The sequence below is a fragment of the Coenobita brevimanus genome, chromosome 57 (assembly GCF_032717465.1).
Source record: "Coenobita brevimanus isolate Jiangsu-jjx chromosome 57, ASM3271746v2, whole genome shotgun sequence".
NCBI classification, from domain to species: Eukaryota; Metazoa; Arthropoda; class Malacostraca; order Decapoda; family Coenobitidae; genus Coenobita; species Coenobita brevimanus.
In genome coordinates, this window is record NC_137010.1 from 3,933,601 (window position 1) to 3,955,001 (window position 21,401).

A 21,401-nucleotide genomic window follows, 5' to 3' on the forward strand; every position below is an offset into this window, starting at 1 on the left:
GGAAAGAGAAAACGAACTCAAAGATTAAAAAAAAAAAAAAAAAAACGGCCGGAGAAAACGAAATGGGAAAGGTAGGGGATTTAAGAAAAAATAAAAAAAAAAGGTGGAAAGGGAAGAAAGGGGAATAGGGGAGAGGAGAAGAAGGATAGAGGAGGTAGGCAGTGGAAGGGAAGAGAGGGAGGGAGGGGGGGGGAAGAGAGGAAGCGTTGCACAACTTCACTAGGGTTGAAGTAAGGGTGGGGAAGATGGAGGGGGGAGGAGGGGAGGGAGAAAGGTGGGTAGCCTAAAAGGGGAGGGAGAAAGGTGAGAGGTTGGGAGGGAGAAGGGTGGGGTGGTGAGGAGGGAGAAAGTGGGAAGAAGGGGAGAGAGAAAGCTGATGAGGTGGAGAGGGAAAAGGCGGGGAGGATAGAGGAGGGTGGGGGGAGGAGGACGGAGGGGGAGGGGGAAGGGAGAAGGGTGGGGTGGTGAGGAGGGAGAAAGTGGGGAGGAGGGGAAGGAGAAAGCTGATGAGGTGGAGAGGGAAAAGGCGGGGAGGATACAGGGGGGTGAGGGGAGGAGGACGGAGGAAGGGGGGGGGAAGGGAGAAAGGAGAGGGGATGTAACAACTCGGCAAACTACCATCACGTGACCAGTGGACTGAAGGAAAACACACACACACACACACACACACACACACACACACACAGAACTTTTCGTTTTTGTACTCTATAAATTTCTACCTTACCTAATTACATGTAAGGATATCAGGAACAAAGTACTCTCTCTCTCTCTCAGGTCATCAGGGTCACATGTAAGTTACAGGTAAATCCAAGTTAATTTCAGGTGAGGTCAGGTAATGGCAGCTTAGATTGGAAATTGTTAGTTTCGTAGATCAGACCAAACTGTGTCAATCAGTTATGGTATGTTTGGCTGGGTTGGGCTGCGGTTTGGTAATGTTGGGATGGGTTGGTTTATGGTGGCTGGGTTTGGTGGGTTAGGGCTAGGCTGGGTTAGGCTGGGTAAGGTAAGGGCAAGTTAGGTTGGACTGGGTTAGGTTGGGTTGGTTAAGACAAGTTTAGGGTGGGCTCTAATACATGCGGTTTACTGGGCTGGGTTGGGTTACGTTGGACTGGGTTGGGTTAGGGAAGGTTAGGGAGGGCTGGGGTGCGTTGGGCTTGACAATACTTGGCTGGGTTGGGTTAGGTTGGACTGGGTTGGTTTAGAGAAGGTTAGGGTGGGCTGGGATGCGTTGGGTTAGGTCAGTACCAGTGATACAACCCAGACGAGGGACACAGACTCTCACACATGCAGTACAGCAGCGAGACCAACAAATGCCTCCAAACTACGTGGTGGTGCGGGGGAGTGATGAAGGTGACTCTACAGGACTGCACGCTGCGTCAAGGTGAAGAACATGACCTTGAACACACTCATCATCATAGCAGGTGTGCAGAGGAAAAAAGAATTTTGAGCAAACGCACTTAGTACAGGATGAAAATGCTAAGTCACAGCTAAAGAAAATCAAGACAACTACTACTACTACTGTTGTCAATGATGGTGAATGATGATGATGATGATAATAATAATAATAATAAAAATAATAATACCATGCAGAATAACAGTATGTCGGCAAGTCAGTTCCATTTCTCACGAATAATTATGCCATGTCAATAATCATTGGTTACAAAGCATCTGATTTCTTATTGGTAACCCCTTAAATCTATGCACAAACTTCCTTAACATAGAAAAAAAAAATGCATAAATAAATCGGATGTCACATGCCTACTTCCTAATAACGCTTGGAAATCAATGTTTTTCATGAGTCCAATATTAAAGTTGCAAAGTCTACGGTAACACTAACCCACTTTTCAAACTTCAAAAACATGGTAACAACAGAACGCCTCAATTTATTCTTAATTCCAAACGATTTTATTCAGTTAATGCAAGCGTCTCATCGCGGAGGGTTTACTAACAGCCTACATTAAACCCCTCAGGCCGCGGTCTTATGGCCTTACTCACGCTGTCGCCAGACGATTTTGTTCAGCGTAAGACTCCTGATGGTGACACTAAATCGATACACACGCAAAGAAATATACAGACAGACAAACAAGAACAGCCAGAGGGACAGTGACATTGATACAGGCAGACAGATACACGTAGGCAAACACAATATCCTTTATCAATACCGATGACGCCATATCACATGACATGGCAGTATCCCTGTGTGTGTGTGTGTGTGTGTGTGTGAGAGAGAGAGAGAGAGAGAGAGAGAGAGAGAGAGAGAGAGAGAGAGAGAGAGAGAGAGAGAGAGAGAGAGAGAATCTTAGAATCTTTAGACATTAACGTCTCTCTCCACACAAGACCAGAGAGGATGGAAGGAAGGAAGAGGAAGAGGAAGAGGATATGAGGAATAGAAGGAAGAGGGGAATACTGTACGTGGAGAAGTCATGAACGAACAGGAGAAGGAGGAAAAGGGGAAGAGGAGAGGAGCAATGTAAGAGGGACGGAGAGAGCGAAAAATGGAGGATCAAGGGGAGGGGGAGGGATAGGAGAGGTGAAGGAAGATAAGAGGAGGGGAAGAGAAGTGGAAGGTAGGAGGGAAGGAAGGCTATGAAGTACGAAAGTGAAGGAAGGCAGGAAGGATGGAATGAAGAACGGTCGGAAGGAAGGAAAAAAGGCAATGATGGAAAAAAGAAGGAAGAAAGGAAGGAAAGGAGGAAGGTAAAAAGGTAAAAGGAGGAGTAGGTGTGATAAAAGTAACGATCCCGGTTTTAAAAATTCCAGGACGCCAACTGTTTAAAATTCGCCGATCACTGTTTACATTAGTCCTCTCTCTCTCTCTCTCTCCCTCTCTCTCTCTCAAGCATGCAAGATGGCAGTGCATGCAGGTGGCTGTCTGGCTACACAGGACATTGCCAATTGCCTCTTCCCTTTATTTCTTCCTTTATTTCATTCCTGTGCCTATCTATCTATCAATCAATCTATCTATCTATCTACCTCCATCCACACACATCAGTCCTCTACCCGTCTAGAGTTACATCACTTCATTCCTCTAGCCTGCTGTCGACTTCTTTTTCTACTATCAATATCTATATCTATCTGTCTGTCTATCTGCATTTCTGTAAGTCTGTCGGTCTGTCACACTCTATCTACCCATCGTTATTTAAACTTGTCCTATCTTTTATACTAATATCTATCCATCTCATCTACCACTGATTTTCCATCTATTTCCATCAATACATAAACATCGAGCAAGCATTTGACTCACTCTCTCTCTCTCTCTTTCACAAATATGTCTCATCCAAGCATTTGACTCTCTATCTCTCTCTCTCAAATACCAGACAGTCACTTTTTTCCCACTTACATACATACAGAGACCCTTTCAGACACCAAGCACGTAAGCAAGCACACACACACACACACACACACACACACACACACACACACACACACACAGTACCAGATAAAATCAGTTTTTCCTTATACTCACATCCATACACCCTGGCCCTTTCAGACACAAAGCACGTAAGTACACAGACACAGACACACACACACACACACACACACACACACACACACACACACACACACACACACACACACACACACACACACACACAGCACTGTCTCTATGCGGAGAGACTGTAACCACCCAAGCAATTTCCCCTTATACAAAAGATACCTTCCACATGTTCCCAGCCTTCTCGCATGACACTCTGATTCTTGGGGTTATTTTAAACGTGGCTTTGGACACAGTTTTCTAAGCGATTTATTCTGCATGATACACCTGAATTATCTCATGTACAGGTGGCAACATTTGAACCTGGGACAGCATCGATTATGTAGCAGAAGTCCTAGCATTTGGTAAACGTGGCAACCCTGACATAACCACATGTTTGTTGGTGGCACTGACTTGAAAGGAGGTGTGAAATATTAGTTGAAAAAAATAACTGTGATGCATGAACGTTGGAAATTGTAGCTAGACCTCTCTCTCTCTCTCTCAAAGGTCCTGAAGTGACAGGTAATATTAGAAGGATACGTGCGGTCCACAGAGTTCGCCCCTGTGAAAGGCAGGTAGGTAGGTATTGACAGGTAAATATATTTAGACAGATAGACAGATGGGTAGATAGGCAGACATATATATATATATATATATAAATATATATATATATATATATATATATATATATATATATATATATGACCTAAAAAGTATGAAGAAAAAAAAAATCCCTGCCTCTCATATACAACCATCTCAATACACATGGGTCAGTATTAATGCCCGAGTGGTGGCATGCGAAGGTGTGTCGCGCCATGGGTTCGCGTGTGGGGGGACTGCTGTGTCTCGAAAAACTACCTGCCTAGCCTATCTATACTCTCAGTCGAGTATGCAAAAAATGGGTATAAAAAAACACAAAAATAATGACATACAGACGGGCAGATCAATAAGTTTCCCCGTTCCGTCGATGGGCGAGTGGACGTTTGAGGGTGTTCTACTTTGTACCCTGGCATCACAATTAGGGAGACAGATTGGCAGAGATAAAGCATATTGATGAACCAAGACAGGTGAAGGGGAGGGAAGGGGTCGAAGAGAGGAATGAAAGGAGGGAGAGGGGAAAGAACCGATGGGAAGGGATAAGAAATGGGAGAAGAGAGGGAGAGATGAGGAGGGGAATGGAAGGAAAGAGAAAACGATGTGTGAGAAGAGAGACAGAAAATAGAAGAGTCCTAAATGATGGAGAGAGAGAGAGAGAGAGAGAGAGAGAGAGAGAGAAAGAGAGAGAGACAGACAGACAGACAGACACACAGACAGAAGAGAAAATAGAAGAGACCTAAATGATGTAGAGAGAGAGAGAGAGAGAGAGAGAGAGAGAGAGAGAGAGAAGGGTTCTGAAAGGAGGTAGGTGGAATCAAGACTTACAGGTGTGCATGTCTACCACTTCTCTGGCTTCACGCACATGTGCACATACACACAAACACGAAGACATACATACACACTATGCATACATAAGTGACAAAGCAATATACCCATCCTGTACATAAACACACTATACAAACATACACACACAAACAGAAAAACACAAACCGTACAGGCACCCACAAATATACACAAACATACGAGTATTTATAACGACTATCAACGTATGTATTGCTACACATACACATACACCCACATCCTACTCCCCTCCCTCATACACAACGTTTCCAAACCCCTTTACATATACACACGCATGCACTCACACAACCACACTCATGTAAGCAAATTTCATATACACATACACACATACATATTTCACATACACATTCTCTCTCTCTCTCTCTCTCTCTCTCCACTGAACTGACCTTGTAGAGGATGGCGTCGGTAAAGCTGACCTTGAAATGGGATAAAGCAATGTGACCGAGAGAGAGAGAGAGAGAGAGAGAGAGAGAGAGAGAGAGAGAGAGAGAGAGAGAGAGAGAGAGAGAGAGAGAGAGAGAGAGAGAGAGAGACGGGGGGGATAGGGAGGGAAATTGTGTGCTATTACGAAAATTAGCAACATTACCACACAGGAGGAATAATAAGAGTAATTTATGATCTACGAACAGGCTTATATTTTACCAACTACTGTACGGGCTGACGGGCTGCCTTATTTTCTTACCATCATTATTACCACTATGACCACCCCATGCTTTGATGATTAGTTAGGTTAAAACGATGTTGATGATGATGATGATGATGATGATGATGATGATGATGATATGAGTCATTATTACGGTGTTGTTATTATTATTATTATTATTATTATTAATACCGGTATTATTATTATTATTATTATTTTTATTACTACTACTATTATTATTATTATTAATCCTGGTGGTCTTGTAATCGTAGTGAAGGGGTTAATGGATACTATATACTCTTATGCTGAAAATAATCCACCAACAGCAGAAAATAAAATATATATATCGTTCTGAAAGGGTTCCGCCTGATAACTAAGACTGACAGACATCCATTATGAAGATAACTGACAGTCTGCATAAGGAGGGAAGCCTTATGCACCTCTCTCTCTCTCTCTCTCTCTCTCTCTCTCTCTCTCCACCACTAAATTAACCCTTCCACTGGTGGGGTTTTCTCAGCTGAATAAAATAATCTGAAAAAATTACTTAAGTACGAAAGATTAAGGATATAATTTCTTCCTAAGTTAAATTAAACCATCATAATCATCATCACTAAAATTATCACCACCACAATCTTCACTACATCACATCGTCACCACAATAACTCAATATCACCACCTTCATATCATCACCAACCAGAATCACATCCCCACCTAAACTATCAGATTCATTCTAAATTCAGCATCTCTATAATCATCACAATATCAGTAACATCTTCCCATCATCACCACCACAACTCGACATAAGCATCACTACCAACATATCACCATCATCATGTCTTCATAAATACCCTCATCATCATCATTATCATCATGACATCGTATCACCACAATCATCAACCTAACATCAACCATAATTACCATCATCATCACACCTTCATAAATATCATCATCATCACCATCATCATCATCATCATTCCCCGACACTCTCACACCAACAACACGCATTATCAAAACACTCCTTACCCATTTCTTTTCTCAATGTTTCAACCATTTCCTTTTTCATGGCAAGATAATAGCCCTCATGATATACGACATTTATTACAACATGGCGGAATTCCCCTTGATAATTATAAAAAAATAAAAAAGAGCGACAGTGGATGGAAAAGGTCAAGTGTTGCATAGTTCACAGGCACGTCCACGCACACACACAGGCTATACATCACACACACACACACACACACACACACACACACACACACACACACACACACACACACACACACACACACACACAACCACAAATTTCTCCAATTCACACACCCATACACACAGCACAAAGTATACCCATACCATTCACAGCCACAGCACTAATTATCTAACACCTGTACCTAATCATACATGGATATCAGGTGCTGGTACTGAGAGTTATAAAACTCTACTATGTGAGCAAAACCCTTGAGTAAATGTACAGAATATCAAATGGTTATACCCTCCACCATCCCATCACGTTAAGGACTCAATCTTAGAGGAATGAAAGACACACTCTCTCTCTCTCTCTCAGGTACTTTACTAGGGTATGCGTCAATCAGGGTGAAGGCCTTGTGCATCGATCTGAATCCGGCCAAGGGTGTACAGGCCTCGGATTCCTACACCTCGTATGTACGGTCACCGCCAGTAATTCCTTGGACTCCTTCAATATATATATATATATTTTTTTAATCAGGCCACCATCAAATTTTATTACACACGTGCTGGTCTATACAGAAGGAATTAATGAAGGGGGAGAGGGAAGGGCAGAAGACGGGAGGAGGAATGTGATGGTGATAGGAGGAGGACGGACACCTGGAAGCAGAGATAACACGAGGCCTATTGGTTTATAATGAGGTTTTTTGGACCTCGAGTGAGACGAATGGGGAATAGAAAAGGAAGAAGTAGGCTTAGATCTTATGCCTATTAACTACACGAGAACCATTAAGGGAGAAAAATAACTGGTGCTACGTCCCGGAAAAATAGATGTAACAACTATCCTCCGATCACTTTAACTAGGCGTAAAACTGCCATCTCTCCATCTTGAATGCCGAGATAAAACAAGAACAGAACTCTAGAATATGGTGCTAGTCACGAAGAAGTGCTGTGGAATGGATACATGGCTTTACAATTGTCTGGGTGTTACTGAGCTACGGGAATTTGGCCATAGAAGGAGGAATGTCTCGACCAAGTCAGAGTGAACAGACTACAGGTCCACACGGATGGGTAAATGTAAAGGAAATAAAATAAACCTAACAGTCTGACCAGCACGAGAGAGAGAGAGAGAGAGAGAGAGAGAGAGAGAGAGAGAGAGAGAGAGAGAGAGACTAGAAACGTGTGGAGGAAAGGAGTGAAGAGATAATTAGAAGAGTGGAGAGAGGAGGAGGGGCCTTGTCAGTCAGGACTACAATATATACCTGTACTTATCTCTTCTCCCATCTCTTTCTTCCCTCTGCTACAAATCTCTCTCCTCTCTTCTCTTTCTTGTCGCTGCTCGATTTTTTCACCTATTTTCGTTTATTGTACCTTACATGGACGGTTTTCTTCCCCTCCATTTCATCACTTTTCCATTTTTGTAGCACCTTACTCGTATTACATCTGCTTTATAACATTTTTGGCCATTTAACCCCCCCCTCTCTCTCTCTCTCGCTCGCTCGCTCTCTCTCTCTCTCAACCGGCTCCTCAACCTCTTTAAAGAAAAAAATACGAGTCCTTCCTACATTGCACACGTTTTCTCTTACATTTCCGAAGTCCGTTTTCTATCATGCTCCAAAATCAAAACAATGTGGAAGAAATTATTGTGCGGTTTTAACAATACACTGTTGAACTGTTTTAACTATGCACTAAAACCCTCTCTCTTTCTCTCTCTCTCTCTCTCTCTCTCTCTCTCTCTCTCTCTCTCCCAAAAATACTCTAGAATTAGATAACTACATTACCTACGGTTGGATTTTCATAATTACTAAAAACGAATTACTGAGCTAATATGCGAAATGGAGAAAACGGTGGTATCGAGAGAGAGAGAGAGAGAGAGATTCCTCCAACAATATATATATCTACGGGTACGCTCTACAGTACTGCACTTTACGTAATGCTCATCCTTCCCTTCAGCCAAGAATATTTATAGCAGTGAGAGAGAGAGAGAGAGAGAGAGAGAGAGAGAGAGAGAGAGAGAGAGAGAGAGAATAACTTGCTACAAAACTAATTAAGTATGCTTTAATTAACTTCTGTATTTTGTTCACCTGCCTACTTACCACACCTAACTTACATCATCTACCTACCAGTCTACTTACCACATCTACCTACTTACCTACTCTATCCTGTTACCTACTTACAATAGCCTGTAATCTTCCTATTCATTTTTACTTTACTACTCACTATTCCTATCTATGTTGACGGTTACTTACCCTCCTTCCTACCTACATACATGCCCACGTACCTACCTACGCATTTCCACCTGCTGTTCAATATTTCCTACAGCCTACTTACCTACCTACCTACCGTCCTCCGTAAACCACCAACCGTCTCACCTAACCTAGTCCTACCAACGTGTACCTCTTCACTTACGAATGTCATACCTACCCATCCACTAACGGTATCAATTAAGCTACCAACCTACCTGCCCACCAACTTATCAAACTAATTCCCACCTCCTTTATCAACACTATTTACACATTATACCCACCGCTCATCCATTTCCTTCTAGTTATCGATTGGAATGCCTACCTACCGATTTAGTTACATAATTATTCACTTATCTTTTCATCCATTCATACCAACTTATAAATTAACTTCGCTCCTCTAGTGTTTTTTTTTTTTTTTTATTTGTATTGAGAATGTATGCTGTTTCGTATTCTTGTTATCGTCATGATTTTATTTATTTACGATAAGGAGATGGTTTTCGTAATGGAATACACACACACACACACACACACACACACACACACACACACACACGGCACTGTCACTGTCGCCTTGAATAATGACTGACGCGCGCACACATACACATACACGCAAGGGCACGTGATGTAGGTACTGAGAGAGGAATTATAACATCATATCCTACCGGTACAATATCACTACATCGGTCCTCCTAGACGAGAAATGATAAGGAACCTGCAAAGATTTACAGAAAGGAGGGAAGGAGAGAGCGGGAAGGAAGGGGAGGGAGAGGAAAGAGGAGAGAGCGGGAAGGAAGGGGAGGGAGAAAAGGATTTGAGAGAGTGACGAAAGAGAAGGAATGGAAGGAGATGGAAGTGGAGAAGGAAAGAAATGGAGAGATGAGTGCGGAGGGACTTGGAAGAGAAGGGAAAGGTGGAGTGCGAAGAGGAGAGGCAAGAGTAGAAGGGAAGGAGGGAGAGGCATGAGGTGAAGGGAATGAGATGGGAGGGGAGGGGAGGGAAAGGGAAAAACCGAGGGGGAGGGAAGGGGGCAGGATCCAGGTGGAGGGGGGAAAGAAACGAAAGACGGATGCAGGTAGGAATGAGGGGAGGAGAAATCTGAAACAGAGAGAGAGAGAAAGGCAGGATTCAAGAGGAACGTGATGGAAGTAGGTAGGGGGATGGGAGATTTTTCAAGATGCAGGGGTCAGCAATACATTTCATAAAATATAATACAAACGACCTAAAAATATATATACCCCATACAACATACTGTATATTCACTGTCCAAAAACTTCCCTTAAACTGAAAAAAAAAAAAGTAAGCAGAAAAATATGAGGTCCTCGGGTTGAATGAGTTCCTCCAGCCCGGCTCTTACGTCATCACTTTCGCCACTATACCATGCCATCTATTCCAATCAAGCACCCTGTCACACATCTGTCTTTTTTCGGTCTTTCCTTCCCTTTTCTTCTACAGCATTATGATTTTACTCGTACTTTACTGAGAAACCCAGACCCAAAAGGGATTTAAAGTGGGTGTAAGTACTGTACGTCTGGTGCGTCCCTTCATACCTCTGCATGTCCTCGCACCCAGTCGCACCCTACCCGTCCTGCAGTGGACCTAATATGAGAGGTAACAGTGACAGCAACAGCATGGCGCAGGTTATGACTTTCACCAACTGCAATGGCTGCGACACATACGAATTTTACCGTAGCTATTGTCGACTAATATTATTCACTAAACGGAGAAGACTACCTGTGAATACTCAAGGAATTGAATGTATCTTTACCAGTGAATAAACCTCAACCAGTCAATAAACCCCTACCAGTATATATATCTCTACCGGTGAAGAAACCCCTACCAATGAATATATCTCTACCAGTGAGGCGATAAACAACCTTCAAAGCCTCAAACTATTCCCTGCAACAAAGGGACCGGAGCTATGGAACTTTTCACCCTGCGATCAACCCCATTTGGCGACGTGTACTCAGCTATCTAACTATACCGTATTAATCCATCTATCCTGGTTATTCCTACTATCATACACCCACGTCTATATTAACTGTCTGGCTCCCACAACACACTGAATATCATCGAATAGCCTCAGGTAGAACAGAAGACAGTGCTAGAGTTGTCATGCCCATATGAGGGTTACATCACTTTACCTATTGCCTTCAGTATCAGAAAATTATCTTACTGTCACCTGCAAATCTACTAATATAACTACATCAAACTACCTATACTTATCTACATCCATCCAACAAACCCTCTCACGCTCGTGTTTTTCGCATTTTATTCCAGCTTAAACCAGACGATTTTATTCAGCTGATTCATACGAGCCTGTGTACTAATAAGTCTAGTACTGTATTTTATTTCAGCGAATGTCAGACGATTATGCTGAGTCATAGGAGCCTGAATCTTAACTATTTAGCTGCCAGTATCTATCAAACTATATCCACTTCACACGTAAGTCTATCCATTCATCTATCATGCTGTCTATCGGTAGCAGTGGAGGGGAAATGTCTATCTTTGTTTAATCACTTCCACGTAGCCAATCGCCATCGTGACCTCTCTCTCTCTCTCTCTCACACACACACACACACACACACACACACACAACCAATCTATCTATATCTATTTACTGAGTCTACCTATCTATTTACTTACTGCATAATCAGCGTGTATCTACTAAACTCCCTCTATCAGTTTCAGCTTCCTGCCAATCATATCTATCTCACTTCCTATGTTTGTTATTTTGAGAGAGAGAGAGAGAGAGAGAGAGAGAGAAAGAGGGAAGGGGAGGGGCCTGTCGGGGGGGACTGGGAGTGAAGGGTGGGAGGAAAGGACGGGAGGCTGAAGTGGGAGGGGTGGCGGGGTATTATGAGGGGGAGGGAGGGAGACTGAGCGGGGAGGGAGGGAGACTGAGCGGGGAGGGAAGGGAAGATGAAGGGGAGGGAGATGGGAGGGAGGATGGGTACGATTCAAAGGGGGGAGGGGAATTACCTGGAAAAAAAGGGAGGAAGAGAGGAGGGGAAGCAGGGGTAATGGAGGGACGTAATGAGGAAGATATGGAGGAAGGGAGGTAGGATGGGAGTAAAAAGGGAGGAATGAAGGAAAGAAGGAATGAACGAAGGAAGGAAGAGTAATATCCAGAAAATGAGGGAGAAATGGACAATAACATCAAAAAGAGAAGATCCAGGAATCCGCATGGGATTGTGAGATGGAAGGGCGATAAGACAGCATCTGGAAGGAAAGGTACAGATAAAAGTCCAGAGAAGGAAGGAGGGTAGAATCCAGGGAGAGAGGGAGGGAGGGTTATGATCCAGGGGGAGGGAGGGAGGGTAGGAAGGGAGAGAGACAGAGGGAGGGAGTCCTAGACCTAAACCAGTCTCCCTCACACCTCCACTACGCTAGCGACACTCCACATACCGTCACACACACCATCCCGGACACAACAATAACAATCCGTACCTCTAATTCAATTGTGTACAGACATAAACCACTGTGAAATGCGGTAAGATAAACTACAGTGAAAGGTGAAATAAACGCCCGCACCTGAATATAAGTTTGCGAAAAATTGACGCACCGAAGCAAAGAGGATAGAATGTGTGTATAAATGTCGAAGGTCTAAAAGTACATTATATAGTGGAATACGATGAAAATTCACATATGCGCTGACTTATAATATGTTCACTGACAAACATGATAAGCATAACTAAAATGTATAAAATATTCAGGAAGTGAAACAGTGAAAATAAGTGTGACGAACTGCGTATCTGCGTAGCAAAATTTGTACTTACCAACGCACAGAAGCCATAGTGAGATAGTGAAAATATACATACTACGTACTTCCATACGAACTGTATACTAATTCATACTACATACTGACCCACTATATCGAGTTTGTTCTGAACTGACGTTGATCCATAACTTTTCTGGTTTTGTTTATGGCAAAGTGTAATCAAACTGAGTGATTTATTTAACATTCCAACCTGCTAAGATTCATCGAAGTTCATGCAACCACAAAGTAGTATTAAAATTGTGGGAATGACCCTGCTCCGTCAGGCAGAAACCAATGGATTATACATGAACAGAGGCCAATGGATAAGTATGCATTAAAAGTGAAAACTGGATATACTTTGGTCTAGTGGTTAGAGTTATTGCCCTGCTTACGCGCACGGGTTCGACCCCGCAAGAGGCGACTGGAGAATTTCAATCATGTTTTGCCATCACGGGGACCATGCTGGTCATCTAACCTTATATATACTGACCTCCGTTGGCCTAATTTCGGTCCCCTACACCACGAAAGAGGGAACTATGGGAATGGCAGTTGCAGAAATTCGGCCAAACTAAACCAGCCTACATCCTTCCTTCAAATAAACATACGTTAACCAATTAGCAACGAGCGATATATTAGCACAGCAGCATCCGTAGAGATAAATACTCCTGATTATGAATAACTTGGAACGGATAATCAAACCCAAGCCCTGTATTGTAATCCTGAACTGTTGGCACACACGCAGAATACGAATAAATGAAAAATAAACAGCTCATTCAGTACGGTATTTTAAAAATGAAGGATGACAATAAAGGCTAATTAAACATGGATCAAATGAGCAAAATTAAAGTGTAGAAATCTGGGAAATGTGATAAATTAGTGACACGTGAATATAAATGAAAACACAGCAAAAACAACACCGGAAGTGGATGACCGAGACAACTTTACCAACATATACACACCTAGACATGTGACCCAAATATTGAGAAATCTGAACCAATACAAACAAAGATGGCGCATAATTCACGTACAAACAAAATGATCCTCAAGTGGAAGACTAAACAAACCACTTTAAACACGTCGAGTATTTACATAAACAGGGGCAAAATTCAATTACCAACGTCAACATGATCAAGAGTACCATAATCGGCGAAACTTCTTATAATAATAATAATAATGAAATTCGAATATAAACAAATAAATCTCAATAAGACAAATACAGCCTCTCTAACACTTCCGATTTTATGAAGACAGGAAAATTAAGTACACTATACAACCAAAAACATCACAATCAGCGAACTTCGCGTTACTATACATGAATATAAACCAAATTAATGCTAAGATCGAACTGCGTGGCCAATTTTCAACTTAACACCTATTAACATTAACTACGAATTCATAAGTAGTGAGAAAGAAATCAAACGCAAAAAAGTGGACACAAATTGAAGCCAAACTTTTATACAATACGTAAAATTAATTTGCTTTTCGAGTCTAACATTAACCCTCTGAACCCAGAGACATTCTTCACCATAATCTTGCCATTACCTGACAATTTCAATCAGATAAGAACAGACGTTTCGACCAGGCAGAGTAATATATACATAACATTAATAAACCTCTTCAGTACGAGAGGCAAAAACGAATACAATCATCTGGTGGCAGGAAGAATGTTATAAAAAGAAAAAGTCACCCGGATTCAAACCGTTAAAAGTGGTGATTTCGAAATGAACTCTCCTGTCACCAAACTGAACATAGATACCAGTCCGGGAATTACCAACCAAATCCAAGTGAACTGGTTTGGGCGGGAACTGACCGCGAAATGGCCTGCCTCTTACGGTGGAGGAGAGAAAGCGGTGAAGGGTGGTTGACACTGAAGGTATATAAAATAACGCCATATAGGCATATATATCCACAGCAAACATACATAATGAAAATACACATATAAGACATACATACGCGTACTGCATGTAAGATACGAATACGAATACGTGCATACTAAAGATCAAAACACATACCTATCAAGATACGTAAATGCATATATAATATCTGCCAACAAACAAAATGACATAATATGACGCATACATAAATACACACATTACACTGGCATCCGCGACCAAAACAAAGGAATACACACACACACACACACACACCTTACTCTTCTCCACCACTTAATAAAAAAGTTAAACAAAAACACCATATTTAAACCACAGATGCAGTTTCCAGACACTTAATGAACTTCAAAACGATTATAAAAAAACAAAAACGAAAATAGTGAACAACAAATGAATTAATGAAGCAGAAGGAGAATGTTAATGAGGTGGGAAGGAGATAAGAGCCAGATAAGACCACAAAAGGAGAAAACAGACATTGAAAAAACATTACAGGTGGGCTAAGACAGGAGTGAGAGAGATCAAATGCAAAGACTGGAGAGAAAACGAGAGAAAAATTAAATATATCAGTTGGATGCAAAGCAGGACAGACTGAACAGAAACTACACTGGTTAAAAAAGAAAAAAGAAAAAAAAAAGGATGACACTGGAGATTCAAACTATTATAAATCTGAGGAGAAACTGAAACAAGCAAGAAACAGCCACGAGACAAAACAAGACTGAAATTGAGGGATACTGGAGGCAAACTGGACGCAGGAGAGAAAGTCTGAGGATACGAAGAGGAGGGATAGAATATTTCCTACTTCCCTCCTCCCACCCTCTCCTCTTCCTCCCCTCACCCACCTTCCTCCACCCTTCCATCCGTCCCTCCCCACTTTACAATTTCAGTTCTCCTTTCTCTCCATCGTCTTACACATCTTTCCTTGTCTCCAACACTTCCACTCCCCTCCATCTTCCTCCACATCCCACTCCACTACTCTTCATATCTTCCTCCACCGTTCCAACTCCTACCTCCATTTTTCTTCCATTCCCCCTCCCGACACCACCACCGCCACCACCACTCCATCCCCATCCCTCTCCACCACCACTAATTGCTCCGTCCACCGTTCCCCCTCCAATCTTCAACTCTCTTCCAAACCTCCTACCACTCCCTCCATACCTCCTCTCTCCACCACCACCACAGCACCACACCTTCACCATGGCCAGCCCTGGGGAAGACGGGGCTCTTATGGAGCTGTTCCTAGAGTACTTAGAAGGTAATCTGAGCCTTAAGGGACCTGGGAAGTCACACACGCAATGTCAGAAAGTAATGGCGGGGTATAACAGTGCCCCCTTCAGGCTATAGAAAATGAGGGTGACACAATATCAGTGTTATTTTTATTATTACTATCATTATCCTTATTGCTGTTGCTGCTGCTACTCCAGTTACTCATGCAACTGATGCTCTAATCGAATTTTCGTTATTGGGGTCTGACAACTATTAATAGCATTATAATTTTAACAACATTTTTACATTACTCAATTCTGATTAATGATGATTAATAAAGTTCGCTATGACCTATTACTGTTGTTATTTTCGTGTCCACCGTTGCCTTTTTTCGTGTTCACTGATGCAACCTGTGCAACACTGACCCCTGGGTTCCGGGAGTTTCCCCTCAGGACTATTTGTTTGGCGTCACTCAGTATACAATACCCAACTGTTGTCCCCGTGCTGAAAAAATTAACCCCTTTAGCGCAATTACGTCTTTTTTATTCCTACTGCCTGATGAATTTCACCTTGAGAAGACCTCTGGCAGTGAGTGGGTTAATCAAGATAGATTTTCTTATAAACAACAATGACGCAGAAACAACAGCCACGTGTTCACCAGTACATTACAGAAAGGAATCCGAACCAACGAAACAACTGGGTCCACCTCACGGCTACTGTGTTAAAGGAGGGGAGGAAGAGGTGATGGAAAGGGAAGGGTATGAGAGATGGAGAGACGAAGGGAGAGGGAAAAGGTATGGGAAGGGGAGGAATGATACGGGAAGAAAGGGAGGGACGGGGTGGATGGGAGGAAACTGAAGACATATGGGGAAGGAAGATGTAAAGAAAGGGAAGAGACAGGGAAAAGGGATGGGAGAGAGAAAAGGTAGGCAGAGGCAGAAATGACGACTAGAGGAGGGTAGAAATACGGAAGTGTACTGTAGGGACAAGAAAAACAAGGAAGAGTAAGAAACGGGGTAGGGGGGCGAGGTATATGGGGATAGGTAAGGGAAGGGGAAGAGTAAGGGTAGAGGGAAGGTGTATAAGGGGGGAAGGGTTAGAGGGGTTAAACAGTGGGAAGGGGGTGGGAGGAGGGGTGAAAAAGGGCGGGGTGGGTATAACCTTGGGCAACCTGTTTAGTAGCCCATGGCAGGAGGGAGAGGGGGGGGGGGGATGATAAAAGAAGGGATGTCGTGCATAAAAATGACAAGAGAGAGAGAGAGAGAGAGAGAGAGAAATAACAAGCGTAGATTTCACTCTCATCTAAACTGTCACGATCAACTTGACTAGCCCTGGGTTCCTACGCTCCTCATGGGGTGACATAGGTTTGGATGATGGATGGATGGATGAAAGAATACAGGTATTATCATTACGTGTATATACATACATACAAACATATATATATATATATATATATATATATATATATATATATACACACATACGTATACGTATAATAAGTCATTATTAAATGTTACCCTTTCAATCCAATGACATACAGGTATTATTTATTCTTGCTATTTATCACATTTTCTAAATTTCTCCCTTCCTTTACCCCCCTTCTTTTCACATTCTATTCCCCTCTCTACATCGCTTTCCTTCCCTCTTCTCTCCCATACCTCTATTCCTCCCTTCCTCTCTTCACTCTTCCTCAAATACCTCCTCCACTCAATTTCTCCCTCCCTTTCCCTAATTCTTCCCTTCCTCTTCCTCTCCTTCCCTCCCTTCCCTCAGTCACTCTCTCTCTTTCTCTCTCTCTCTCTCTCCCACATTTGTTGCCCCTTCTTCCTTCCCTTTCTCCCTCTCTTTCTTCCCCAATGTTTTCCTTTATCTCTCTGCTTCTCCCCTTCCCTCCCTCTTTCTCTCCCTGCCCTCCCTCTCTCCTTCCATCAGACAAAGTGGGGCCAAATCCAGTCATTTTCATTGAAGTCATAAAGTCCTTTCAGAGGTCTGTACACCCTATTATGTACACACACTGAGATACACACAAGATTACTGATGCACACAAACACACAACTAACTGTAAACATTAGGTCAGGCCAATGTGTGTGCACTTCCTTACACACACACACACACACACAAATCACTGCAAATTATACAAACATGCACACACTACCATCACATAAAAAACATCATCATCATAACCCTGTTTCCCATTGTCCTAAATATAACTGGCAGATACCAGAAATTGGAACATGAAAACACACATCCAAAATGCATTTACACAAACACATCCTAAACATACGCACATGGACATAAATTACGCTCTCACACCAGAGATCCATTGCACACATGTCTATGTGCACTTCTGAAACACACATGCAGACACGCTCACAAGTATGCACACACAATAGCTCCTGTTAAGATGAAATTGTTTAAGCTATCCTCTCTCTCTCTCTCTCTCTCTCATTTTTCACTACTAATCTTCACAATCCTCTACCCTCTTCCTCACCTTTTTCTTTTCTTTTCCTCTCGCCTTCCCTTTTATCTTCTACTTCTCATCTCTCTTCATTCTTTTTCATTATTAAAACTTGTCTTCAATTCACCCACCCATCTTTATTTAGCTATACAAGTTAATCTATTTTAACTTTATCTATGGAACACATAATACAGTAGTTCTACATATAATGAAATAAAATGAAAGCACTTAAAAAAGATTAATACAGCATAGACTGAGATCATAGCAAAAAGAGAATAGTGCATGGCCACCACACACACAAAACAAGTTTCTAAGCAACAAACAACACCTTACAAGCAGCAGCAATAACACACCATTTTGTAAAACATTACCAACAGCCACACTGCAAAAGACTGTTGCTGGCTGTTGAAATGGTGGCGAATTTTGCCTCGTCAACCAGCAATTTTCACATCAGAGGAATTTATATGGCTAGACCTGAGATGGGTGTTCTGGACTGCATTCTAATGGTATTTGGTGGAATATCCACATATCTATATAACTACATAATAACTGTCATAGGCTTCATGGTTTTCAGCTCTACAGCCTTTAGTAGAGTATCTATCTGTCTATCTATCTATCTTTCTGTCTATCCAGCAACTGACTGATCAATCAACAGAGCCATCTATTTGTCTGTCTGTCTAGCTAGCACACAAACCTATAACAATTTCCTTATAAATACTTGCCATCATATGATATTTCCTGCTCACCAGTAATATAATTTACAAGTTTCCCAAACAGATGCAATATAACTGATTTTTTAGTTATGTATTGTAATGACCTAAAAGTGTATGGCACTTTATCAACTTCCATCATGTGAACTGCTTCAATTGCAAGTTGGAACCAAGTTTCAGGGCTTGATACCTGAGTAAACAGTACTTGTATGCTTTCCTTTTCCTATTTTTGGACTTTACCCATCCCATTTTTTGAGGGGGGGAAATAGCATTACAATGATGATGATGATGACTGAAGATGAGTGATGACAGATGATGATGATGATGATGATGATGATGATGATGAAAATGATGGTGATGATGATGATGATAGTGATGATGATGATGATAGTGATGATGATGATGATGATGAAGAGGACAATAATCACTGTTTTCTTTTGCAGGCAAAATGGTTGGTACCGTGACACCCGACATCCTGTGCAGTCCCGAGTGCTTCCAGGGTCCTGAGGTAGGGGAGGGAGGTGCCCCTGACCATGCAATCATCTACAGAGGCGGAGCAATCACTATCTGCCCTGCCCGACCTTCTGATCTCACATCAAGGGGACTCCAGATGTACCCACTGGAGTATCTAACAACTGAACACGCACTCCTGGTCACCCGAGTCCTCGCCACACTACATGCTGATACTCTAATAAAACAAGCTAAGACAAAGCAAGGCACCAGTGAGGATAAGAGAACACATAATGAGGACAAGATGATTAGTGATGACAAAGCACAGACAAGTAGAGAAAGACAGACCAATGAAACAAGTACCAATGCAATAAGGAACAATGACAGCATTAGTAGCAGCAATATTAACGCAGGCAACATAACAAGCACAACTGAGAACACAAATGATGCACGAGCGCTGGTTGAGCCCGGGTGTCTGAAGGACCGGTGGACAGCACAAATATCTCGGCTTCATGTAGTTGAGTCAAACCTCTCAATCATGGTGGGTGCATTGGAGGCTGCACTAGGTGGTGAGGAGCGGACTGTCAGAAGGCTTGAGGCACTAAAATCTGACCTTCCAACCTTAACACAGTTCCTCCAGTTCGCCTCTGTCATGCAGACAACTCGAGTCCCAAGCATAGGGCCCATTCTGATCCGTGATGTGTGGATCCCAAGCCAAGAGGATGAAGAAGACGTCATTGCAATAAGGCTCAGAGGGGGAGATGGACTTGAGGCATCCCCACTCCGTGATGCAGCTTGGGTGTGGCTAACACTACTGGGTGGAGAGATGCTTCGTGAGCGCTACACTGAGCTCTGTGATGATTACTGCAACACATTCAACAAGACCCTGCTGCGCCGTGAGTCTGCAAGCATCATTGAAGAACTATCCTACTTCGACGTAATGAGAGACCTTGGTGAAAACTTCCTTCATGCCTTCCTCACCATCATCCACAAGTTTGTCGTTTCTGGGACTTGGTACTTTGACCGAGGACTCCATACAGAAGAAGGAATCCAGTCACTGGCCGAGGTCATAAGTTTCCTCGTTGATAATGGCATTGTTGGCTCTATCTTCGTCATATGATGCCTGCTACATCAGGCTAGGCCCAGGCACTTAGATACATTAATACAAAGGTCTGACATTCTGGAGGTATCATATTCTCAACCTGTCCATATTAATTTAACCAAAAGAATTTCTCAATGTTGTTCAGTATTATCAAAATTCACTCTTTATACTGAACAGCAATGCTGGTTTTGCATACCATTCAGATGAAACAGGCAATTACTGTAATTAAAGTATGACCTACGAGTTATGGAAGCATAAACTTATCTAATACTTGATTAACTTATCTCCCTGATCTAAACAAGGTTACAAGCACAAAGGAAAAATTTAACTTGAATAGCATCACTGGATCCTTCCATTCAGTGAAATGAAGTTAAATTACTGGTGTCTTAGGTTCATCCACACCATTAATGTTAGTTCTTCAAATAATTCCACATTCCATTCCACATGTAAACAGGCGGGCAGTCATACAAACTAAACTGCTATAACAGCTAATAGGTACATGGACTAAATGCTGTGACTAATAAGAACACAAATTTTAAAATAATTTGAAATTATAAGTAATGTATTCATTTCACAAAAACTTTGCTTGACGTTGTTATACTATTAACCTGCTAATGAAGTACAGTATCCACAATATTTTCCAATGTAGTTACTAATGTACTGTACCAACTGTAGTTAGTTTTCTGTCAGAAACCAAGACTTTTGTTTAAACAGCTCCTAAACCATGAGCCAAAATATACCCTTGGACTTTATGTTAGGAGTGCCATTTTGATGCAACATGGATTAATCCTATATTTCCTACAATTAATGAAGATGACAAAAGATCAG

General features: G+C 42.2%; 2 protein-coding genes across 2 annotated transcripts in view; one reads left to right on the forward strand and one right to left on the reverse strand.

The window, feature by feature from the left end:
• Positions 1-21,401, reverse strand: part of LOC145402060 (uncharacterized) — a 100,047-nt gene that overhangs the window by 46,043 nt on the left and 32,603 nt on the right. The window lies entirely within an intron of this gene.
• LOC145402073 (uncharacterized) lies at positions 19,470-20,742 on the forward strand. The gene has a single exon (XM_080274177.1). The coding sequence runs from the start codon at positions 19,470-19,472 to the stop codon at positions 20,589-20,591; it is 1,122 nt and encodes a 373-aa protein (XP_080130303.1). The 3' UTR covers positions 20,592-20,742.